The sequence below is a fragment of the Erinaceus europaeus genome, chromosome 3, assembly GCF_950295315.1.
Source record: "Erinaceus europaeus chromosome 3, mEriEur2.1, whole genome shotgun sequence".
Classification (NCBI taxonomy): domain Eukaryota; kingdom Metazoa; phylum Chordata; class Mammalia; order Eulipotyphla; family Erinaceidae; genus Erinaceus; species Erinaceus europaeus.
In genome coordinates, this window is record NC_080164.1 from 125,328,011 (window position 1) to 125,354,172 (window position 26,162).

Genomic DNA, 26,162 nt, shown 5'->3' on the forward strand with positions numbered 1-26,162 from the left:
AATTATGCTGGAATTTTTAAAATAGTAGATAGTCTTTGGAATTTAATCTTTAGCAAAACTGAAGTTGGCCTCAGATGCCATTTGTCTTAAGCAAACACATTACTTCTCTCAGTTGCAGTTACCTTTTCTGTAAATGAAAATACTTAATTTGCTGATATTCTGCATGTATGTGGGTTATAATATTCCTTTTTTTCCCTTTTCTTTTTAAATGCAACAGACCAGCCATTGTAGTACTACTCATGTCCATGGTTAATGAAAGGCAGCCATTTGTTTTGCGCTGTGCTGTTCTCTATTGTTTCCAGTGTTTCTTATATAAAAATCAAAAAGGACAAGGAGAAATTGTGTCAACATTGCTACCTTCCACCATTGATGGTAAATAATTTACTTTTAATTTTTTTTTAATTCTTCAATTTTTTGATATATATTACATTAATCATCAGGCCCTAGAAGTAGTGGGATAGTTAAGATGTAGCATTTCTGTACATTTGTTTTAGAAATACAGTTTTTAACTTAAGTACTAATTTTCTGTGAATGGGGAAGATAGTATAATAGTTATACAAAAACTTTCATGTGTGATGCTCCAAACTCACCTACCTCCTAATTCCTCTATACTACTGTAATCCAGGGCTGAAGTGAGTAGTGGTCTGGTTAAAAGTAAAATAAAATAGGGCCAGGCAGTGGCACATCCTGTAGAGTGTACATGGACCCAGGTTCAAACCCCCAGTCCACACCAGCAAGGAGGAATTTCATGAGTGGTGGAGCAGTGCTTCAAGTGTCTCACTCTCTTTCTCTCTATTTTCCCCTTCCCTCTCAAATTCTTTCTGTCCTCTAGAAAGAAAAAGAGGGAGGGAGGGAGGGAAGGAAGATAAAGTAATAATTTTCTGCAGTATTACTATTGCCAGTATGATGCTAAAACATTCTAATATTTCTTTCCAATCTGCTACTTCCCTTCTGAAGCATTTTGTCCCATCTTTGATTTTGTTTTGAAAATGTTAATACTAACATCGAGTTTTTAAATGGTGTTCCATACTATGTTAGCACATTGAGAATAGCACAATTAATTTTTATTTTTATCATCTGCCTGCCATCATTATAGCAACAGGTAATTCCGTCTCAGCTGGTCAGTTACTATGTGGAGGTTTGTTTTCTACTGATTCACTTTCAAACTGGTGTGCTGCTGTGGCCCTTGCTCATGCTTTACAAGAAAACGCTACCCAGAAGGAACAGCTACTCAGGGTTCAACTTGCAACAAGTATTGGCAATCCTCCAGTTTCTTTATTGCAACAGTGCACCAACATCCTTTCACAGGTAAAGTAGTTCCAGGGGAACTTCTCAAGAGGGGGAGTTCTATTTTGTAGGTTTTGGTTTCAATGATATAAAATTTAAAGATGTTCGTTGTAGATGCAAATGAAAAGTGAGAGGAGCAGGGACTTAGTTGATTAGCTTACTAGTTCATTATGACCAAAAGCAGATTTGTGAAGAGAAAATAAGACATTTTCATAAGAGTGGTTTTGTCAGGTAGTTAAACTCTACATCATGATGGAAACACATGTTCTGAGTGAGAAGGTGACTTTCGTTGTTTTGTTTTGTTTTTAAATCATTCACAGTATTTTTGCGTGCTATTTTTCTTTTTCTGTTCAATAGTTGAATTCAGGTCCATTTAGGAAAGGAAATAGAATAAGGTGGTTCATAACTGTAAACTTCCTTCCACCTCTTCCCCCCAAAACTGACCTGCCTTTCGGGGGCGGGGGAAACAACTACTATATTTTAGTGTCAACTATAAACTATTAATGCCCCCAATAAAAAAAAAAAAAGATAGGATGTTAGTTCATTCTCCATATAGCTAAATAACTAAACTAAACTCAGATTTCTCAAAAGTTTACTTAAAAATCCTCAAATCTTACAGGTCTGAAAAGAGGACCTAGTGGGGATTGTTTTGTTATGTAGAAAACTGAGAAATGTTATACATGTTATACATGTACAAACTGTTGTATTACTGTCAAATGTAAATTAATTAATTAATTTAATGTAAATTAATTAATTAAATTAAATTAATTAATTAAATTAAATTTAATTAATTTAATTAATTAATTAATTAAATTAAATTTAAATTAAAATTAATTAATCCCCCAATAAAAAAAGAAAATCCTCAAATCTCTAAGTAATTTAAGTTAAGATGCAGATACCCAATGAAAACAGAACTTCATTGAAATATGGGTGCTAGGTACTTAGGAATGCCACTTTATTTTATTTATTATTAGATATATAAAGAGAGAGAAATTAAGAAGGGAGGGGAAGATAGAGAGGGAAAGAAACAGAGACCCCTGCAACCATACTTCACCACTCGTGAAGCTTTCCCCTTCAGGTAGGCTTAAACCTGGGTTCTTGCACACTATAATGTGTACACTTAACCAGGTATGCTACCACCTAGCCCCAGAATGTCACTTTTAGATGAAGCGTTCCTATTAAACAATTCAGGTTCATATTTTACTAAAACTGAGAAATCGTCAACATTGAGAGTCACTCAAAAAGAGTAGACGTGGACTGGTCTAAAACTACTCTATCCACTGGAATAATTCCCCTACCTCCCATGACAATGTGCTTTGTCTTTCTTAATTTTAATTTTTTAAATTTCTTTATCAGGGGATTAATGGTTTACAGTCAGCAGAAAAATAGAATAGTTAGGGGAGTCAGGCGGTAGCGCAGTGGGTTAAGCACACGTGGCATGAAGCACAAGAACTGGCGTAAGCATCCCGTTTCAAGGCCCCGGCTCCCCACCTGCAGGGGAGTCACTTCACAGGCAGTGAAGCAGGTCTGCAGGTGTCTATCTTTCTCTTTCCCTCTCTGTCTTCCCCTCCTCTCTCCATTTCTCTCTGTCCTATCTAACTAACGACAACAATAACAACTACAACAACAATAAAAAACAAGGCCAATAAAAAAGGAAAAATAAATCTAACTTTTTTTTTAATTTAAAAGAAAAATAATATGTACATGTGTAACATTTCCCAGTTTTCCACATAGCAATTCAATTGCCACTAGATCCTCCTCTGCCATCAAAGTCTTTCTTAATTTTTAATTTTGCCACATTCTCTGAATTGTTAACAGAAGATCATTTAAAAAACTGTTAGTACCATCCATAAAAAAAGTTGTAAGAGAAAGATTTAAACTTAAATGTAATGAAAAGTTTAAAGTCAGTTTACTTGGCTGCAAGTTTATTTTATCATTATCATTTGCCTCTTAGTGATTTAAAACAATAAAAAAATAAAAACTACCCCCAAAATATGTATCCTTGCTAATATATATTTGGCAATCTTGTTCGTGTCTGTAGAAAATGACCATCATTACCACAGACTTTGCTCTAATATTGTAATTATAACAAATGCATAAGGAGAAATCCTTCAGAGAGTGCTCTTTTCTCTCTCAGTAATCACAGTGCTAGAAAAAAAAAATATCCTTTCTCCTTTAAAGATATAAACATTTTTAATTTTTCTGTTTTATTCATGAGAGAAAAAGAGAGCAGAGTACCACTATAATCAAACCCAGAGTCTTAAAGTGCTAGAGATGCTCATGATTACCCCAAGTCAGCCAGTTACTCATTCATGCAAGGCATGTGCTCTACTCCCTGAGCTCCTGGCCCTGTACTGCGTTTTTTTTTTTTTTCTCCCTAAAATACAGTCTGTACTGCGTTTTTTATACAAAACTAATTAAAACTCTCCTGTCTCAAGTTATTAGCGTAGGTGTGTAGATTAGATGGTATTTGAAGGACTTTTCTGTACTAACAAATTTTAAGCAGTAATATTTATGAATAATTTTTGATGTATAATTTCAGGGTGATAAGATCAACAGACGGGTATGTATCACTTGTTTAAGCTTAGGCATTTTCCTCTTACATCAAGTCTTTTTCTGTCTTGGGTTTTGCTGTTTGGTTTTTTTTTAACTGCTTGTTTGAAGTTATATTCTACTCATACTTCTGTGTGTCAGCAGTTTTATCTGTATCACAAGTGGCTCTCCAAGTTTTCTTCATGGGATATTGTAGTGGTGTTACTAAGAACTGTGAGAATCTGAAACTGTACTTGTGCTTCTTCCGGGGATGCTTGCACTTTCTGGAATTCCTTGGTTTGGGATTTTTGGTGTGTTTTTAACCCAAGCTTGCTTCTTTATTTGCCCTGAAACTGTTTCTCTGGTAGTAAAATTTAGGGTTAAGAATTTTGATGGGTGGGGGTAGATAGCATAATGGTTATGCAAAGATTCTCATGTCTACGGCTTTGAAGTTCCAGGTTCAGCCCCCCGCACCACCATAAGCCAGAGCTGAGCAGTGCTCTGGTTAAATTAATTAATTAATTAATTTAAAAAGGAATTTTGTCTTTATTTAATCAGTATGGAAAATGTATATTATTTTCAATATTTTATGGAGATTACTGAGAATGTACATTAGTAAGTATAATCTTTTAAATAAATTTTATTTGCTATTTTCTTTTAAAATTTTTATATATTATATTATATTATTATATTATATTATATTATATTATATTATATTATATTATATTATATTTATTATGAAAGAGAGACCGACCCCAGAGCACTGCTCAGTTTATGGTGATGCTAGAGATTGAACCAGAGACCTCAAGAGCCTTAGGCATGAGAGTCTTTTGCATAATCATTATGCTATCTCCTCAGCCTCAGTAAGTATGACTTTAATTTGAAATATTATAATTAAATATTATGGATTATTTTGGATATAACCTATAAACTACAACATGATGATGTTGGGGTAGAATGTTATTGGGTTGTCAGAAAAGTAATGACGCAGTTTTGCATAGAAAAACAGAACAACTACATAATGACTTTTCCAGCCACCCAGTATTTGTGTTTGGCTTTGGTTTTTTTGTTGGAGTTTTTGGCTCTACCATATTTTGGCATGTGACGTTCTTTAAATAGATATAGTTGGCAAACTTAGCCTGCATAATTTCTTATTTAGCAGAAATGTTTTCTAAGTGTATATAGAATTTTTTAGTATTATTTATTTACTATTGAATAGTAAAAACTATTCTCCTCTCAGAAAAACTGAGAGGAGAGGGGGAGATAGAGAAGGAAAGAGACAGAGACACCTGCAGCCCTGCTTCACCACTTATGAAGCTTTCCCCCTGCAGAGGGTGCCAAGGGCTTGAACCTGCTCACTGTGATGTGAGCACTTAATCAGGTGCGCCACTGCCTGGCCCCTAGTGTACATAGAATAACTATCATGCAGTATGTATTGTAGAACATACTCAATACTCCAGAACATTCCATCAGTGCCTACTTCCTATTAATTGTCTATCTCTGAAGGCTACCACTAGAAAATGAAATGGATTATAATACTCTAGGATCTCATTTGAATATTTGAATATTTAAATTGCTTTTCTGCTTATTTTTTTTTTCATAAACAGTGTAATGTACTAACATTGCATTGTAAAATTAGGAAAAGGATTTTATTTAGACAGTATAGTGGAGATGATAGTTTATATTAAGATTGAAATTATTTAGCTTAAGTTATTATAGGTTCTTTTCCATTTACTACAATCTTTGGTTTCTATTAACTAAGTCCACAGCATACTCTGAAATTATTATTTCAGCATCCATTTGTTTTTCCAAATAAATAAGCATAAAATAAATGGATGGTTTTAGTTTTTTAAAATGTGATTATTCTTTATCTTTTAGCATTTTTAGATATTTATCTTGCAAAAAATCCATCAGAAGACTAGGAAACTGACCAGGGAGATGTCACAATGGTTATACAAAAGACATGCCTGAGATTCCAAAGTCCCAGGTTCAGTCCACTATATCTGTATCATGGTAAACCAAAGCAGCTCAGCTCTGCTTTAAAAAAAAAAAAGACCCTGGGTCCATACTCCCAAAGGGTTAAAGAATAGGAAAGCTATCAGGGTAGGGAGGAGTTCTAGTGGTGGGAATTGTATGGAGTGTACCCCTCTTATCCTATGGTTTTGTCAGCATTTCCTTTTTATAAATAAAAAATTGAGAGAGAGAGAGAGAGAGAGAACTCCCAAAGTGATGGCAGATTGTTTGCATCCTTAACATTCAGTTTCTAATTTTATTTTCTAGAGGAATAGATAGAGCATCTTGACTGGGATTTTGTGATAGTGTACTGAAATTTTCTCTAGCAGCTTTGTTCTAGCTAATAGTTTTTGTCTTGTTTTGTTTTTCAAAGACCCAGATAAATGCATATTAGAAATAATATCCTTCATTCTATTACCCAAAGATAACTGCTAGTGAAATTTCAGTCTTTCTATACTGCTTATTTAAACTGCAGTGACCACACATTAGATTCTGTTTCATATTCTGTACTTTAAGTAGTTTCCAGATTACAAAACTCTAAATCAGCTTCATTTGATTACATAATCTTTCGCCAAATAATTATGCCATCAGTTAGTTTAGCACATCTTTATATTTGGAAATTTAATTAGCTCCCTTTTCTGTGTTATGAAATGTAGTTTCATGAGCATCAGAATAATATAGGCTGCACAAAAGAACACAATCATCAATTTGCATGTTTTTAATATGCATGGATTTCTGCCAAACAGAGACTGTCTATATTTCACTGAGGTAAATTTTCAGTTATTATAGTATATACTGGGTTATCAGAAAAGTTATGACACATTTTTGTACAGAAAAATACATCATGACTTTTCCAACAACCCAATATATTGTGTGTTTTTTTTTTTCTTTCTCCCCTTAGTTCAAATCTTTTAATGTCTATTTCAGTTTTGGGGCATGGGTTCTTTAGTGTGCTAGTAATTAGAATCATAGAACTACAGAACCAGAGGAATCATAGTTTAACATTATAATATTAATTCCATGCTCTTTTCTTTTTTTCTTTTTAGTTTTACTTGTTGATGAGCGAAATAGCAAGAGAGAGAGAGAGAAATTGAACCAGACATCACTCTGGATCACGTACTGCTGGGGATTGAACTCAGGGTCATATGCTTGAAAATCCAACACTTTATCTAGTATGCCACTTCCTAGACTATGCCATGCTCTTTTTTGAGTTTCTTATGTATATTAACCCATTTAACCTACACAACCCGAGAGGTGGATTAGCTGTTATTCCAATTTAAGGATGAAGAAGTAAACTTCTTTTTTTATTAGTGATTTAATAATGATTAACAAGATTATGTGATAGAGGGGTATAATTCCACATAGTTCCAAACATCAGCGTTCTGTGTCCCATCCTTTTTATTGGAAGCTTCCCTATTTTTATTTTTTTATTTATTTTTTTTCTTCCAGGGTTATCACTGGGGCTTGGTGCCAGCACTAGGAATCCACTGCTCCTGGCAGCCACTTTTTTCCCCCATTTTATTGGATAGGACAGAAAGAAATTGAAAGGGGGAGAAAAGACAGGGAGAGAGAAAGACAGACACCTGCTGCAGGCCTGCTCCACCACTTGTGAAGTGACTCCCTTGTAGGTGGTGAGACTGAGGCTTGAACCAGGATCCTTCCATGGGTCCTTGAGCTTCACACTGTGTGCACTTAACCCAGTGTGTCACCGTCCAACCCCCTGGACCAAAATTCTTTATGGGATGCAGAAAATGGAAGGTCTGGTTTCTGTAATTGCTTCTTTGCTGAACATGGACATTTGAAGGTTGATCCATATCCCCAGCCTGTTTGTCTTTCCCTAGTGTGGTAGAACTTTGGAGAGGTGTAGTTCCCAGACACATTGGTGAGATTTTTCTGTCCAGGGAGGTCAGGATGGCATCAGGGTAGCATCTGCATCTTGGTGGCTAAAAGGTGGTATGATATAAAGCAAATTGTTCAATAAACAGGCACCCAAAGGTGGGCATAGGGCAAATGAAACTAGGGGTCTTTGTGTGAGAAGAAGCCTGGAAGTCTTTTTTAGGTATGTACCATGTGGCCCATAAATTTAGTAATTTTTGCCTGAGCCTGATAGTTAACATGTAGGTAGACTAAAAGTATTGTTTGGGAGTTGGTGTCAGAGTTGAGAATAGGACTGGAAAGCTAAATTTCTTAAGGTTTTGTGATGGCATTCTTGCTACACAGTCTATCCTCTTAACTTCTATGTTTGAGATAATTTAATCCAAACATCAGTTTACTAAATGAGAATATCAAGTCACATGTAGCATATTGAACTTTTTGAAGATAGGTTAGTAGAACATCTGGCTCTTCTAATCCCAAACAAATTGTCCATACTACCTCTCCTAGTATCAACATTTTAGTCCTTTAACAACATTCTTGAGGTGAATAACATGTTTTTTTAAACATTTTTTTATTATCTTTATTATTTATTGGATAGAGACAGCCAGAAATCGAGAGGAAGGGGGAGCTAGAGAGGGAAGGAGAAAGACACCTGCAACCCTGCTTCACCACTCGCAATGCTTTCCCCTTGCAGGTGGGGACCAGGGGCTCGAACCTGGGTCCTTGAGCATTGCAACATGTGTGCTCAGCCAGGTATGCCACCACCCGGCCCCGAATAACATGTTTTAGAAATCAAAATATCAAAAAATTGGGGCCAGGTGACGGTGCATCTAGTTGAGCTTACATGTTACAGTGCATAAGGACCCAGGTTCAAGGCTCCAGTCCCCACCTGCAAGAGGGAAGCTTCACAGGCAGTACAGCAGTGCTGCAGATAACTGTTTGTTTCTCCCCTCTCAATTTCTCTGCACCTCACCCCAAAAAATAAAGTTATCTTTAAAGTATACATGAAACAATATACAGTAAGTCTTGGGTTCACCTACTACTACTACTTATTTCTCTCTTTTTTTTTTTTTAATTTTTGTTTGTTTTACTAGCTAGGACAGAGAAAATTGAGAGGAAAGGGGGGGTAGGGAGAACAAGAGAAACCTGCTGCAGTGCTTAACTGCTTGTGCAGCTTCCCTCCTGTGAGGAGGGCAGGGAAGGGGTTTGAACCTGTGTCCTTGAGTATGTTAATGTATGCAAACAGGTGTGCCACTGCCCAGCCCTACTCTTTTATTTGCAAACCTTTTTATACATATTTACTATTCTGCATCTTGGTTTGGCTTTGTCTTTTTCTCCATCTAAAACTATTTTCCACTTCTACAAGCAAAATGAACTAAGATAACAGTGATAATTAGTTTTACCACAGAATGCCAACAGCAGTATCAGTAGATTTTTGTATTTCTGCCAATCTGTTGAGAGATAAAAATATTACTTCAGTAAATTTTTATTTGCATTTCTCTTACTTAAAGGTTGAATGACTTTCTACATGCTCATACACTGAAATTTTTCATGTTTTTTCTATGCAGATAGTTGTCATGACTTTTCCAACAATGCAATAAATAATCTGTTCTGTATTTTAACTATTTATGTTTGAGTTTCTTCTAACCCTTCCAGTAGATTGCAAAGGGCATACTTTTTAAAAAATTTTTTTATCAGAGCACTGTTCAGCTCTGGTTTATGGTGGTACAGGGGATTGAACCTGGGACTTGGGAGCCTCAGGCATGAGAGTCTCTTTGCATAACCATTATGCTATCTACCCCTGCCTGCAAAGGGCATACTTTTAGAAGATTCAGATATAAATCTAATTCTGGATTTGTTTATTCAAACATCAGATAGTGATTAGGATGCCTTTATGTATACATTGTAGTTATTTTTGATACCTACAAATACTATTACACAAAGTAATAGACTTTTTATATATTGTCAGGAAAAAAAATCAAAAATCTTAAAAGTTGAACAGCTGGTTGTTAATGCTCTCGATCACAAAGTAATTTAGAATTACTATACCTTGAGGTGGGGGTGGGAGGGGAAAAAAAAGAATTACTGTGCCTTTTAACTCCGATTTACTTGGGTGTAGTGTAAGGGGCATGGTTGAAGTACTGATATAAAGGCAAGGAATGAGCAAAGTTAATGTCTTGGGTGGGGGTAATGGTTATACAAGAGACTTTCATGCCTGAGGCTCCAAAGTCCCAGGTTCAATCCCCTACACCCCATAAGCCAGAACTAAGCAGTGCCCTGGTTAAAAAAAAAAAAATGCCTCAAAAAACCAAACTCATACAGACTACTTAAAGTTCATTTGACAACTTATTTGAAGAGACTTAATTTGAAATTTGTTCAGTTCTATAAAAAGACCTAGATATTAACATCATGGTTTATAAAGTTACAATAGTATTAGTGATAGAATTTTTTTCAAAACACAATGATGGTTACTTCAAATCTATTTCTTGTCTTGATCTCTGAACAACTGTACTTGCAGTATTTTCTGAAATTGCCCTAAAGCAATGCATTACTGTGTTAATATTTTTAATAATTTTATATTTATTGCCACCAATATTGTCTAATACATTGTCTAATGGAAGTTAAATCATTTAGAGATTGTTTGTATCCTTGGTGTTTTTTTCTTTTTATGGAAAAAAATTCAGCCTTTTTTCTTTCTATTTATTTATTCCCTTTTGTTGCCCTTGTTGTTTTATTGTTGTAGTTATTGATGTCGTTGTAGTTGGATAGGACAGAGAGAAATGAAGAGAGATAGGGAAGACAGAGAGGGGGAGAGAAAGATAGACACCTGCAGACCGGCTTCACTGCCTGTGAAGGGACTCCCCTGCAGTTGGGGAGACAGGAACCGGGATCCTTAGGCCAGTCCTTCTTTGCACCACGTGGCCTGCACTTAACCCGCTGCGCTACCGCCCGGCTCCCTCAGCCATTTTATAAAGAAGGGAAATCAAGACCACTCACAAAGCTTTCCCCCTGCAGGTGGGGAGGGACCAGGGACTCGAACCTGGACTTAACACATTGTAACATGTGTGCTCAACCAGATGCCACCAACCGGCCCCGAAAATTCATCCTTTTATTAGAAGTTATTTTTAAAATTTTGATCGAAGTATGAACTTGTCAGGGAAATTTATCATATTGTGAAGTATATTAAGATTGATAGTTTTTTTTAATATTCATTTATTCCCTTTTGTTGCCCTTGTTGTTTTATTGTTGTAGTTATTATTGCTGTCGTTGTGGATAGGGCAGAGAGAAATGTAGAGAGGAGGGGAAGACTGAGAGGGGGAGAGAAAGATAGACACCTGCAGACCTGCTTCACTGCTTGTGGTGCGACTCCCCTGCGGGTGGGGAGCTGGGGGCTCAAACCCGGATGCTTACTCCGGTCCTTGAGCTTTGCGCCACATGTGCTTAACCTGCTGCGCTACTGCCAACTCCCAATAAAGTTTTTAAATACTTATACTTATTTTTGGATATAGATAGAAATTGAGCGGGAAGTTGTCTCAGTACCTCTCTTATCTCCCCCCTCCCTCTTAAAGAACAGAGATTAGAAGCTAGAGCTAATTCATTTTCACAAGCACATATCAGGCCATCTTAAATACTACTAATGGAAAATCTGGTGTTGTAAGGAAGAAATTTATGACGTGGATGCTTAAAAATGTTATCAATCAATCCAGATCGGTGGTGCATTCAGTTGAGTGCACATGTTCCAGTGCACAAGTACCCAAGTTCAAGCCCCCAGTCTTTACCTGATGGGGGAAATCCTAGCTTCTGATCTTTGTTCTTCTTAGATAGTACAGCCTCAGAGAACATGAGAACGTGTTTGATTTTTTTAAATCTGGATTCCTGATATATACATTTCATAAGATGTTACTTTTTTTTTTTTACTGTTAATGAGGGATCATATGACAACTTTAATTTTAGGAAATTCAATAGAAAAGGATTTATACCAATTTATCTATTACAGGGAAGCAAAATACAGACAAGAGTTGGATTATTAATGTTGCTTTGTACCTGGTTGAGCAACTGTCCCATTGCAGTAACACATTTTCTTCACAATTCAGCCAATGTTCCATTTGTATCCTTTTTGTTTTAGTAAGATTCATGTAAGTATTTATCTTTGATTATTTTTTATATCTTAGAGGTAGCTCTATACTCCAAGTATTTGAATTCTCCTTATCTGTGTTACAACTTTTTTTTTTAACCATTCAGGTAGTAATGATGTTCTCCAGCTGCATATCCTCTCCCTCTCCCTCTCCCTCTCCCTCTCCCTCTCCCTCTCCCTCTCCCTCTCCCTCTTCCTCTTCCTCTCCCTCTCCCTCTTTCTCTCCCTCTCCTTTTCTCTCTCCCTCTCCCTCTCTCTCCCACTCCCTCTCTCTCCCTCTCCCCGTCCCTCCCTCCCTCCCTCCCTCCCTCCCTCTCTCTCTCTCTTTTTCTCTCTCACTCTCTTGTACCCTATTGAGGTTTTTTTGTGCTTCTTAGTCTATATGTAGTACCTGTGGGAACTCCTACATGTAATACATGTCAGATTCAAGTAAAGCACTCTAGATATTATGAATCATTAGTCACCTTAACAAGAATTTCAGCTTACAGGACAAATTGCAGAAAATCTTGGTGAAGAAGAGCAATTGGTTCAAGGCTTATGTGCCCTTCTGTTGGGCATTACTATTTATTTCAATGATAACTCACTTGAGAGCTACATGAAGTAAGTAAAGGGGGATATGCTGAGGTAAAATTACTTATTGATGGCAACAAGAGATAACGAGGGGGCCGAGCTGTGGCACACTCATTTAAGTGAACGTGTCATGAAGTAATAGGACCCAAGCTTGAGACCCTAATCCCCACCTGCAAGGGGTAGCTTCATGAGTGGTGAAGCAGGTCTACAAGTGTCTATCTTTCTCTCTATCTCCTTCTCCCCTCTCAATTTCTCCCTGTTCCATAGAAAAAAGAAAAAAAGGAAAAGGGAAAAATGGCCACTGGGAGTGGTAGATTTGCTGTGCTGGCACAGAGCCCCAGTAATAACCCTGGTGGCAAAACAAGAAAAAAAAAAAAAGACATGAAAGAATTTTTATCCCAAAGTATTATGCAGACAAAACTTTTAAATTTTGTTCCTACTTTTAAAAAAAGTCTTTCTCATTGTGCTTATCTCTGTAGAGAGAAACTAAAGCAACTGATAGAGAAAAGAATTGGCAAAGAAAATTTCATAGAGAAACTGGGATTTATTAGCAAGCATGACTTGTATTCCAGAGCTTCTCAGAAACCTCAGCCAAACTTCCTCAGTCCAGAATGCATGATATTTGATCATGAATTTACAAAGTTGGTAAAAGAACTTGAAGGTAAGACAAGATAGTTTATATTGATATTCACTGAAAGTAACTATAGTTAATATTATATATTAGGGAAACGTGAATAGTATATGATAAATAAAAGTAGAGCTTTTTTCGTAGTAGTTCTTGATCTGTATACCAAACAAATGTTTTTTTTGTTTGTTTGTTTTGTTTTGTGAGAGAGAGAGAGAGAAAGAGAGAGAGAGAGGAGGAGGAGAACACTGCTCAGCTCTAGCATATAGATCGTGTTGGAGATTGAACCCAGGACCTCTAGGCTTCAGGTATGCAAAATTGGTGCACTTCAACTGTGCTGTCTCCCCAGCCCTAGATTTTTATCTTTCAAGATTGCTTACCAGTCATGGCGTTGGACCATGTGTTTGAACTGAGTGTTAATAGGCTGGAGCACTTGGCTTATGGTGATGAAGGGGATTGAACCAGAGACCAGGGACTTGAAACGCCAGGCATGAAAATCTTTTGTTTCACCCACCCTGAACTGATTTAAGTTTTAGTAATAAGATGTTTAAAGTATTTTAAAGTTTAAAACCAAATTTAAATAAGCTTTTATTAAATGTAGGTGTGATAACTAAAGCTATTTATAAGTCCCGTGAAGAAGATAAAGAAGAAGAAGAAGTGAAGAAAACATTAGAACAACATGACAGCATTGTGACTCACTACAAAAATATGATACGAGAGCAAGTACGTGCTAATGAATTACATACATTCTTTGATGTTCCCTGATACTTCAAGTACAGTAGGAAACAGAAAATAAAAACTCATTGTTTTCCCAAATAATTCTGAAGCATCTGGGACCAGGTGGTGACACACCTGTTTGAGTGCACATATTACAATGTGCAGGGTCCCAGGTTCAAGCCCCCAGTCTCCACCTGCAGGGGGAAAGCTTTCCAAGTGGTGAAGCAGTGTTGCAGGTATTTCTCTTTCTCTCTCCCTTTCTATCACCCCCTTCCCTCTTGACTTCTGGCTGTCTCTGTCCAATAAATAAAGATAATAAAAAAATAAATAAAATTTAAAAAGTAAATGTGAAGGATCCGAGTATAGAATAAACTGGAAGGTTAAGGCATGCTAAGCATTATGTAGAATGTTGCAAATAAAAATACATGTCACAGTTTAAGGAGGAGATAAACTATAATTTTTTTGTTGTTGTCATGGGGATTTTGCCTGTCCAGACCAGCTTTTTGAGATAAGAGAGACAGACAGAAAGATGGCATCAAAGCTTCCTTTAGTGCAGTGGGGACTGGGCTCAGTCTTGGGTCATGCATATGACAAAATAAACACAGTCTCTCAGTGAATTATTTTGCCAGCCAACTATAAGGTTTTTTTAAATTTTATTAGTGACTTAATGTTGATTTACAAAACTATGAGATAATAGAAGTGTAATTCCACACCATTCCCATCACTAGAATTCTGTGTCCCAATTCCTTCCATTGGAAACTGCAGTGGTTCTCCAAGGTCACAGATATGGATTGACTATTATCTTTATAACTGTCTATATTTTTATATATTTGCCCATTTTTTTCTATGGTCCTGGCCTTCTTTCCCCTTCTAAATCACACCTACATCTATTACTACTTCCGAATGCTTTTTCCCTCTTCTCTCTCTGAGTCCTAATGGAATTGAAGCTCAGATCCCTCTAGTCGGCTTCCCGTAACATTTCTCCCCCTCTGGGAATATGGACCAAAATTCTTCATGGGGTGGCAAAGGTGGGAATTCTGTCTTCTTCTTTTTTTAATATATATATTTTTTAAACTTTTTATCTTTATTTATCTATTGGATAGAGACAGCCAGAAATCAAGAGGGAAGGGGGTGATGGGGAGAGAGACAGAGAGACACCTGCAGCCCTGCTTCACCACTTGTGAAGCTTTCCCCCTACAGGTGGGGACCGAGGGCTTGAACCCGGGTCCTTGTGCACTGTAACATACGCTCAACCAGGTGCGCCGCCACCTGGCCCCGGGAATTCTGTCTTCTTTAATTGCTTCTCTGCCGGACATGGGTGTTGGTAGGTTGATCCATACTCCCAGCCTGTTTCCATCTTTCCCTAGAGGGTTAAGGGTCTGGAGAGGTAAGGTTCCAGGACATATTGGTGAGGTTGCTCAGGGAAGTCAGGATGGAATGATAATAGCATCTACAACTTCGTGGCTGAAAAGCAGTAAGATATAAGACAAGACAAAATGATTAGTAAATAGAAACCAAAAAGTAGGAATATAGCAGTTGAGGAACAGGGATCTTGGGGTGGAGAAAAGTTAGGAAGTTTATTTTAGTTATGTTCCTAGGGGCCCATGACTTCAGCAGTCTTTACTTGAGTTTGATAGCTAACATATTGTCTAGGAAGATGGTATCAGAACTGAGAATAGGACTAGAAAGTTGGATTGGAAGGGAATGGGCAGTGCTGCACCAGGTTAAGCACACATAGTACTATGTGGAAGGACTCGCACAAGGACCCCATTTCAGTCCCCTAGCTCCCCACCTACAGGAGGGTCGCTTCACAAGCAGTGAAGCAGGTCTGCAGGTGTCTATCTTTCTCCCTCCCTCTCTATCTTCCCCTCTCTCAATTTCTGTCTGCCCGAGGAGCAGTGGATTCATAGGCAGCAAGCCTCAGCGATAACCTTGGAAGCAAAGAGAGGGAGGCAGGGAGGGAAGGGGAAGGACAGGACAGGTAAGGAGGAAGGAAGGAAGGAAAGGAAGGAAGGAAGGAAGGGAGGGAGGGAGGGAGGGAGGAAAAGGAAAGGGAAAGGGAAAGGGAAAGGGAAAAGAAAGGGAAGGAAAGGGAAAGGGAAAGGAAAGGAAAGGAAAAGGAAAGGAAAGAAGTTGGATTAGGGTAGAAAGTAGCTACCAAACTTGAAGAAAATTTCTAAGTAAAATTGACTGTTTACTCATCAACCTGACCCAAGGCCTATATATATTCATATTTAGGACCATAAAATTGAGTCAAGGTCTACCCATCCTAGTGTCTACACACTGTTCCGATTTCCCACCCTCACAATAGTAGTGAGATTGTAGGCTGTTCTTTATTACTTGCTAGTAGGGCTTTATTTGAAGTCTTACTGTTCTACTGCATGTTAATTGACTTTGGTGCAAATGTTAATGTATCAGTGCTTGATTATTGAATAATTTTAGAAGTGTTGATTACTGTAGCATTCAAATTCAATTTCCTCACTTTCTTTATGGTAATTACTTGGAATGTTAAGCACTTGCTGTTTTGTATCATAGGATCTTCAACTTGAGGAATTAAAGCAGCAAATTTCTACATTAAAATGTCAAAATGAACAGCTCCAAACAGCAGTCACACAACAAGCATCTCAGATCCAGCAACACAAGGATCAGTATAATCTTCTTAAAATACAACTGGGTAAGGTTATGTAGCCATCATTATTGTCTGGAAAAGCTGAACAAAGTCAGATTACCCTTGTAGACCAGACTGTAGGTTAATCACTGTAACAAATGTTAAAAGTCAGAGTTGAACTCCGGATCCTTCCTGCCTATTTGTTTATCTGATTCATTGATTCTCAACCTTTTCTGAACATGGAGATCTCCTGGAATTTTTTTTTTTCTTTAAGTTCATCAATACTGAAAGCCTACTAAAAGCTCCAGTTGTATCTAAGAATCAGTAATTATTACAGACTCATGTGGTTTAATACGTAGGTAAAAATGACCAATTTTGTCTTTCCATTTACTCATTTGCAAAGTGCAAAGCAGCATCTGTGTCATTTGAGAATTAGATGAACTGATATATGTGTTGTATTTCAGTGCCCAACAGTTGGTAAGACCTCAAATGCTTATAAGTAATAGCCTGTGATTCAAGTTTCTAGCTACTTAGAAATGTGTTTAAGAGCATGGGAATAGCATATAATGGTTATGCAAAAAAGATTTTCATGCCTGAGACTCCAAAATACCAGGTTTAACATATCCCCCCCCCCCCCCGCACGCCATACCACCATAAGCCAGAACTTAGTAGTGTCTATGGAAGAAAGGAGGAAAGGATTTTTAAAATCTTCTATCTTTCATTTATAATAACTTTTGGTTAGTTTAGTTCATATAGACAGTTATTCCTTTCTAAAGATTTCATTTTTTTTTTTAATCTTTTTTTTTTTTTTAATTAAAGAAAGGATTAATTAACAAAACCATAGGGTAGGAGGGGTACAACTCCACACAATTCCCACCGCCCAATCTCCATATCCCACCCCCTCCCCCGATAGCTTTCCCATTCTCTATCCCTCTGGGAGCATGGACCCAGGGTCATTGTGGGTTGCAGAAGGTAGAAGGTCTGGCTTCTGTAATTGCTTCCTCGCTGAACATGGGCGTTGACTGGTCGGTCCATACTCCCAGTCTGCCTCTCTCTTTCCCTAGTAGGATGGGTCTCTGGGGAAGCTGAGCTCCAGGACACATTGGTGGTGTCTTCAATCCAGGGAAGTCTGGCCGGCATCCTGATGACACCTGGAACCTGGTGACTGAAAAGAGAGTTAACATACAAAGCCAAACAAATTGTTGAGCAATCATGGACCCAAAGCTTGGATTAACATTCTCTGAATGTTAATTTTATAGCCTGACACATTACTGTATTGCCTGATGATTTCCAAAAGCTTCTTGCTAGATTCCTTAGGTTTTTCCATGTATACTATCATGTCATCTGCAAATAAGGAGAGTTTGACTTCTTCTCTTCCAATCTGTATTCCTTTAATTCCTTGCTCCTGCCTGATTGCTATGGCAAGAACTTCCAACACTATGTTGAATAGTAATGGTGATAGTGGGCAGCCCTGTCTAGTACCTGATCTGAGTGGAAATGCTTCCAATTTTTCACCATTGAGTATGATGTTGGCTGTAGGTTTGCTATATATAGACTCCACTATCTTCAGGAATTTTCCATCTATTCCTATTTTTTGTAGTGTTTTGATCATAAAGGGATGTTGTATTTTGTCAAAGGCTTTCTCTGCATCTATTGATATGACCATGTGGTTTTTGGTCTTGCTTTTGTTGATGTGGTAGATCACATTGATTGATTTACGTATATTAAACCAACCTTGCATGCCTGGGATAAACCCCACTTGGTCATGATGAACAATCTTTTTGATATACTGCTGTATCCGGTTGGCTAGAATTTTGTTCAATATTTTCGCATCTATGTTCATTAGAGATATTGGTCTGTAGTTTTCTTTTTTGGTTGTGTCCCTGTCTGCTTTTGGTATCAGGGTGATGTTGGCTTCATAGAAGCTGGCAGGGAGTATTCCAGTGTCTTCAATCTTCTGGAAGACTTTTAAAAGTAGAGGTATTAGTTCTTCTTTGAAAGTTTTGTAGAATTCATTTGTAAAACCATCTGGTCCAGGACTTTTATTTTTGGGAAGATTTTTGATAACTGTTTCAATTTCATTAGCTGTGATGGGCCTGTTCATGTTATCCACTTCCTCTTTACTTAGTTTTGGAAGTTGGTAGGTATCTAGGAAATCATTCATTTCTTGCAGGTTCTCTAGCTTGGTGGCATATAGTTGTTCATAGAAGCCTCGCATGATATGTTGAATTTCTGCAGTGTCTGTTGTGATTTCTCCTCTTTCATTTACTATCCGATTTATTTGGGTCTTCTCCTTTTTTTTGTTTTGTGAGTCTGGCTAAAGGTTTGTCGATTTTGTTTACTCTTTCAAAGAACCAACATTTACTTTCATTGATCTTTTGTATGGTTTTCCTATTCTCAATGTTATTTATTTCTGCCTTAACTTTAGTAATTTCTGTCCTTCTGGTTGCTTTAGGATTCCTTTGTTGTTCTTCTTCTAGGTCTTTAAGATGTGCAATCAGGCTGTTTATTTGTGCCTTTTCTTGTTTCCTAATGTGTGCTTGTATAGCTATGAACTTCCCTCTTAGGACTGCTTTAGCTGTGTCCCAAATATTTTGATAGCTTGTGTCTTCATTTTCATTGAACTCTCGAAACATTTTGATTTCTTCCTTGATTTCCTCTTTGACCCAGAAGTTGTTAAGAAGTGTACTGTTGAGCTTCCACATTTTGGCACTGTTTCTAATCTTTTGTTGATTGTTAAGTGTTAGTTTAATTCCACTGTGGTCTGAGAAGATGCTTGGGATGATTTCAGTGCTCTTGAATAGGCTGATGCTGTCTTTGTGGCCTAACATATGGTCTATCCTTGAGAATGATCCATGTGGATTTGAGTAAAATGTGTATTCCAGTTTCTTGAGATGAATGACTCTGAAAATGTCCAATAGTTCTAGTTTATCTATCTCTTCATTTAGCTCCCTTATGTCTTTATTGATTTTCTGCCTGGATGATATGTCAAGTTGAGATAGTGGGGTGTTGAAGTCCCCTACTATGATTGTGTTACTGTTAATATATTGCTGTAGCTCTTTCAGTAGAAGTTTGATGTATTTAGATGGCTTCTCATTGGGTGCATAGATATTAATAATTGTTAAGTCCTCTTGATTGACTGATCCTCTGAGCAGTAAGTAGTGTCCATTCCTATCTTTTTTAATCTTATCTATTTTAAAGTCTATCATGTCAGATATGAGAATAGCTGTTCCTGCCCTTTTTTGTGGGCCATTGGCTTGAATGATAGTTTTCCATCCTTTCACTTTAAGTCTGTGTTTGTCTTGTTGCGTTAGGTGAGTTTCCTGTAGACAACATATTGTTGGGTTGTGTTTTCTGATCCATCTTCCTACTCTGTGTCTTTTAATAGGTGAATTCAGTCCATTGATATTTATTGATATCAAAGATTGAAGATATTTTAACGCCATTCTTGTAGAGTTTTAGAGTGTTTTGATATATGTTCTATTTGTGGTGGTCTGGTTGTTTATAGGAGACCTTTCAGAACTTCTTTCAAGGCAGGCTTGGTGATGGTTGCTTCCTTCAACTGTTGCTTGTCTGAGAAGGTTTTGATGCTTCCATCTAGTCTGAATGACAATCTAGCAGGATATAGTATTCTTGGCTGAAAGCCTTTCTCATTGAGCACTCGATAGATATCTTGCCATTCTCTTCTGGCCTGTAGTGTTTGTATGGAGAAGTCTGCTGCTAATCTTATGGGTTTTCCTTTGTAGGTGACTCTTTGTTTTTCTCTTGCAGCCTTGAGGATCCTTTCTTTATCCTTATTCCTTTCCAATCTAAGTATGACATGTCTTGGTGTCTTTAGGTCTGGGTTAATTCTGTTTGGGACCCTCTGGGCTTCTTGAATCTTTATGTCTTTGGTGTTGTCTAGACTAGAGAAATTTTCAGCTATTATGGCCTGGAGAATGCTTTCTTCCTCCCCTTCTCTTTCTTCCTCTGGTAAGCCAATAATGCGTATATTGTTTCTTTTGAAGTCATCCCATAGGACTCTGTTGTTGTTTTCAGCATCTCTTAATCTCTTTTTGAGATCTCTTACTTCTTTTTTAGTTGTCTCTAATTCATCCTCAATCTTGCTAATTCTGTCTTCAGCCTCATAGATTCTATTCTCTCTGCCCTCTACTGCTTTCTGGAGTTCATCTATTTTGTTGCCCTGCTCTGATACTGTTTTAGCTTGTTCAGTTAGTTGCCTTCTTAGCTCAGCGATTTCAGCTTTCAGCTCTCTAATAACCATGAGATAATTAGAATTTTCTTCCATATTCTCACTTGTTGTTCCTGCATTTCTGATTACAATTTTTTCAAATTCTTTACTCACTCCTGTTATTATTTCCTTAGCTAATGTTTGGATGTTGAACTCGTTGTTTTGTGCTTCACCCTCTGGAGGACTTTTAGCTGGACTCTTGTCCTGGTTCGAGTCTCCAATATTTTTTCTTGTTGTTTTAACCATTTTATATAAGTTAACAGTTTTTTCAATCCCTGAGTTGGAGTTCAGTGGTGTAAAAGCCTTTTTTTTTTTACCCTATAGGCTATGGGAGCCTGAGGGCTTTTAAACTATCAATAGGCTTCTTGGCTTAATCACTGACTCCTGACCAAGAGATAAAGCAGGGTGTGGCAGAGATACTCCAGTGGTTATGCATAGAGACTTTCACAGCCCCTCAGCTATGCCACCGAGAGGCATAGGTCTTCTCCTGAGTTTCCCGGTCAGATCTCTGTACCCTGGTGTCCCTCCCTGTTGCTGCTCCAGACTCTGAGGGCAGTAGCAATGGAGACTCAGAGTTGCACTTGGTGAGTCTCTGGGGAGCCTCCTCCTCCCTTCAGCTGTCCCCTTGTTGTGGAGCAGACTGGAGGTGGTGTCTCCACTGACAAACTGTCGAACTAAGCAGCCACTTAATCTCTCCTTAGGCCCCTCTCTCCTCTCTGTCACCAGCCACGCGTGTTTGTACTCACGGGTGATTTACTGGGTTCCTGTGGTCATTCTAGTCCTGTCCTGTTTTGGTCCGGGTGGTCTCCTCTGGTATTCCTAGTTGATCCGGGAGAGGAGAGGAGAGGAGAGGAGTCATTTTTATTTTTAAATAAATTTTTACCGATTTACCATTGGTTTTGAGAGTACAGCTTTGCACTTCGGTTAGCATGAGTCTCACTGGACTGCCTACCAAAGTTCTAGCACCTTTCACTATCACAATGATAGTGGCCCATCAGTCCATTCCTTCTACCTGCCTCCCCCTTTCTCTCTGATAACAACTGTATTTTCACAGTCTGTTAGTTTTATTGTAGTTTTCCAGTTCATTTACTTTGGTTATTTATATTCTACATTTGAATATTACTAACCATCCAATAGTTATCTTTCCTTTCCTGACTTTGTTTAATTTTTGCCTATATTTTCACTGGGTCATTTGTTTCTTTGTTGTTGATTTATGTAAGTTTTTTTATAAATTTGAGCTAGCAACCCCTTGTTGCCTTTCCAATTCTTCTTCCAATTCACTGTTTGCCTGTTTGGTTTTATGCTTGTTCGTTTCACTCTGTAAAGCATATTGATTTGATGTAGTTCCATCTGTTTATTACAGCTTTGATCTGGTTTGAAAAGATGAAATATGTTTACAAAATTGCTGCCAACATAATTAAGTAAAGCATTTATATATGTGTTTTATATTACAATATTCTTATTCAAAAATTGAAAATTCAAGTTTCATGTTGCCTTTTCAAATTCTATACCTTATGAATAGGAAAAGAGACTCAGCATCAAGGTTCTCACAATGATGGGGCTCAGATGAATGGCATTCAGCCAGAGGAAATCAGTAGGTTACGAGAAGAGGTAGAGGAATTAAAAAGTAACCAGGAACTTTTACAAAGCCAACTAGCTGAAAAAGACTCTTTAATTGAAAGTTTGGTAAGTATTAAAGGGTTTTTTTTGTTTGTTTGTTTTTTTAATTTTAAATTTGGTATAGAGATGGACAAAGAGAGGGAGTGAAAGAGTAAGAGAAACCCTGGCACTGAACTTTCCTTCAGTGTTGTGGGTGCTGGACTCAAACTTAGGTAATAGACCTGGCAAAGCAGCACTCTATCCAAGTAGGCTATTTCACTGGCCCTGTTAGATTTTTTTTTTTTAATTTTTTATTTAAGAAAGGATTAATGAACAAAAACATAAGGTAAGAGGGGTACAACTCCACACAATTCCCACCACCCAATCTCCATAACCCACCCCCTCCTATGATAGCTTTCCCATTCTCTAGCCCTCTGGGAGCATGGACCCAGGGTCGTTGAGGGTTGCAGAAGGGAGAAGGTCTGGCTTCTGTAATTGCTTCCCCGCTGAACATGGGCGTTGACTGGTCGGTCCATACTCCCAGTCTGCCTCTCTCTTTCCCTAGTAAGGTGTGTCTCTGGGGAAGCTGAGCTCCAGGACACATTGGTGGGGTCTTCAATCCAGGGAAGCCTGGCCAGCATCCTGGTGGTATCTGGAACCTGGTGATTGAAAAGAGAGTTAACATACGAAGCCAAACAATTTGTTGAGCAGTCATGGATCCCAAGCTTGGAATAGTGGAGAGGAAGTGTTAGGGAGGTACTCACTGCAAACTCTAGTGTAATCCTGCTTTCAGGTATATATTTTGCAGTAGTTTATGGATATGTGTGAACATAAGCTCTCTCTCACAGAAACTGGTGTATATTTAGATTATGGGACTTTGTTAGAAAGTAAACTACCTGAGATGAAATTAGAGTGTACTATAAAAGGAAAGGTCTCACCCGAGTAATGAAGCTGAAGGGTTGTCATTCCACAAGTGAAGTCTCTGGACACAGTCTGAGGTGAAGCATGTTGAGGTGGCAATCGTTGCGTTGGTTAGGTTGTGATCGGCGGATGTAATATTACTTGGTTTGGATTGGGAGACGCATACGGGAAAGTGGGTCCTATCCAAGGGTTCCAGGACTGGGGGAAGTAGGGGCTCTCTAGTGGAGATGTGAGGTTCCTGCTGTCTTAGGGTTCAAAAAGACAGTCGATAGTTAATGTTATCATCACATTATTCCATATGATCCAGTAATTCCTCTCCTGGGGTTATACCCCAAGGACTCCATAACACCCAAGCAAAAAGAGGTGTGTACTCCTATGTTCATAGCAGCACAATTCATAATAGCTAAAACCTGAAAGCAACCCAGGTGCCCAACAACATATGAGTGGCTGAGAAAGCTGTGGTATATATACACAATGGAATACTATGCAGCTATCAAGAACAATGAACCCACCTTCTCTGACCCATCTTGGACAGAGCTAGAAGGATTTATGTTAAGTAAACTAAGTCAGAAAGATAAAGATGAGTATGAGATGATCCCACTCATCAACAGAAGCTGACTAAGAAGATCTGAAAGGGAAACTAAAAGCAGGACCTGATCAAATTGTAAGTAGGGCACCAAAGTAAAAACCCAGTGGTGAGGGGTAGACATGTAGCTTCCTGGGCCAGTGGGGGGTGGGAGTGGGCGGGAGGGATGGGTCACAGTCCTTTGGTGGTGGGAATGGTGTTTATGTACACTCCTAGCAAAATGTAGACATATAAATCAGTAGTTAATTAATATGAGAGGGGGAAATCAGTTGTATGTCTCAAAGTTTCTCAAAACACAAACTGAATCTTTTTAATATATAGGCTATGTATTTGATATACGGACTCTCTCAAAAGCCTAGACCAAGTAGATTAGAAGCTTCCAATAGCACAGCTATATACAAGATACTGGGTACTGTACAGCAAACCATAACAAAGGGACTTTTCAAAGTTAACCCAATTAACAAATAATGTGATGATAATATTAACTATTGATTGTCTTTTTGAACCCTAAGACAGCAGGAACCTCACATCTTCACTATAGAGCCCCTACTTCCCCCAGTCCTGGAACCCTTGGATAGGGCCCACTTTCCCGTATACATCTCCCAATCCAAACCAAATAATATTGCATCCGCCGATCACAACCTAACCAAAGCAACGATTGCCATCTCAACATGCTTCACCTCAGACTGTATCCAGAGACTTCACGTGTGGAATGACAACCCTTCAGCTTCATTACTCGGGTGAGACCTTTCCTTTAATAGTACACTCTAATTTCATCTCAGGTAGTTCACTTTCTAACAAAGTCCCATAACCTAGATATACACCAGTTTCTGTGAGAGAGAGCTTATGTGCACACGTATCCATAAACTACTGCAAAATATATACCTGAAAGCAGGATTACACTAGAGTTTGCAGTGAGTACCTCCCTAACACTTCCTCTCCACTATTCCAAGCTTGGGATCCATGATTGCTCAACAAATTGTTTGGCTTCGTATGTTAACTCTCTTTTCAATCACCAGGTTCCAGATGCCACCAGGATGCTGGCTAGGCTTCCCTGGATTGAAGACCCCACCAATGTGTCCTGGAGCTCAGCTTCCCCAGAGACACACCCTACTAGGGAAAGAGAGAGGCAGACTGGGTGTATGGACCGACCAGTCAACGCCCATGTTCAGCGGGGAAGCAACTACAGAAGCCAGACCTTCTCCCTTCTGCAACCCTCAATACCCTGGGTCCATGCTCCCAGAGGGATAGAGAATGGGAAAGCTACCATGGGAGGGAGTGGGTTATGGGGATTGGGTGGTGGGAATTGTGTGGAGTTGTACCCCTCCTACCTTATGCTTTTGTTCACTAATCCTTTCTTAAATAAAAAATTAAAAAAAAAAAAAAAGAAAAGAAAGATAAAGATGAGTATGGGATGATCCCACTCATCAACAGAAGTTGACTAAGAAGATCTGAAAGGGAAACTAAAAGCAGGACCTAATCAAATTGTAAGTAGGGCACCAAAGTAAAAACCCAGTGGTGAGGGGTAGACATGTAGCTTCCTGGGCCAGTGGGGGGTGGGAGTGGGTGGGAGGGATGGGTCACAGTCTTTTGGTGGTGGGAATGGTGTTTATGTACACTACTAGCAAAATGTAGACATATAAATAAGTAATTAATATGAGAGGGGGGGAAATGAGTTGTATGTCTCAAAGTTTCTCAAAACACAAACTGAATCTTTTTAATATATAGGCTGTTTATTTGATATGCGGACTCTCTCAAAAGCCTAGACCAAGTAGATTAGAAGCATCCAATAACACAGCTATATACAAGATACTGGATACTGTACAGCAAACCATAACAAAAGGACTTTTCAAAGTTAACCTGTTAGATTTTAAATAAGTGGTTGAAAGAGTATACCTTATAGTGAATGAGCTATGGGTTTGAGCGCTGACAGCACATAGGACCGCTAGAAGCTTCAGAGTACCAGAAGCTTCAGAGGTGGTAGAGCAGTGCTTTGGTCTCCTCCCCTCTTTCCCTTTCTCTTTCTTTTTATCTAAAAAAGCATGAAAGATATTGGCCTAGGAGATGTGGGATCACACATACACAAGGCCCTAGTACCACAGAAGTGAAGGAGGAGAAAGCAAGATAGCTCAGTTGGATTGTGCACTTGATCTGTCATACATACAACACATTGAATTCAAACCCTGTACCCACCATTCTGAAAGAAGCTACACTGTCTATCTGGAAGAAAGGGAAAAAAAAGAAAAAGAAAAAAAAATATATATATATATGTCAGTCAACCTGGAGCTATGAAGTTCCATTGACAACTGAAAAAGAAGAGTTTATTTTTCTGGATCTCTGAAGCCAGGATGTCACACTATGGTTTAGAATATGAGGTTTATGGGGCTGGGGGTTGCACATCTGCTTGAGTGCACACGTGATCATGTGCAAAGACCTGGGTTCAAGCTCCCAATCCATACCTAC

General features: G+C 38.3%; 1 protein-coding gene across 4 annotated transcripts in view; it reads left to right on the plus strand.

The window, feature by feature from the left end:
• Window positions 1-26,162, plus strand: part of USO1 (USO1 vesicle transport factor) — a 79,627-nt gene that overhangs the window by 42,293 nt on the left and 11,172 nt on the right. For 2 of the 4 annotated variants that reach the window (XM_060187879.1, XM_060187880.1), the window contains 9 exons: window positions 218-372; window positions 1,097-1,308; window positions 3,830-3,850; window positions 11,705-11,815; window positions 12,324-12,442; window positions 12,892-13,073; window positions 13,639-13,760; window positions 16,290-16,428; window positions 22,116-22,279. In XM_060187879.1, coding sequence (XP_060043862.1) covers window positions 218-372; window positions 1,097-1,308; window positions 3,830-3,850; window positions 11,705-11,815; window positions 12,324-12,442; window positions 12,892-13,073; window positions 13,639-13,760; window positions 16,290-16,428; window positions 22,116-22,279 — 1,225 coding nt within the window. The remainder of the gene's footprint in view (window positions 1-217; window positions 373-1,096; window positions 1,309-3,829; window positions 3,851-11,704; window positions 11,816-12,323; window positions 12,443-12,891; window positions 13,074-13,638; window positions 13,761-16,289; window positions 16,429-22,115; window positions 22,280-26,162) is intronic. The other 2 variants (XM_060187881.1, XM_060187882.1) reach the window with 1 other exon arrangement.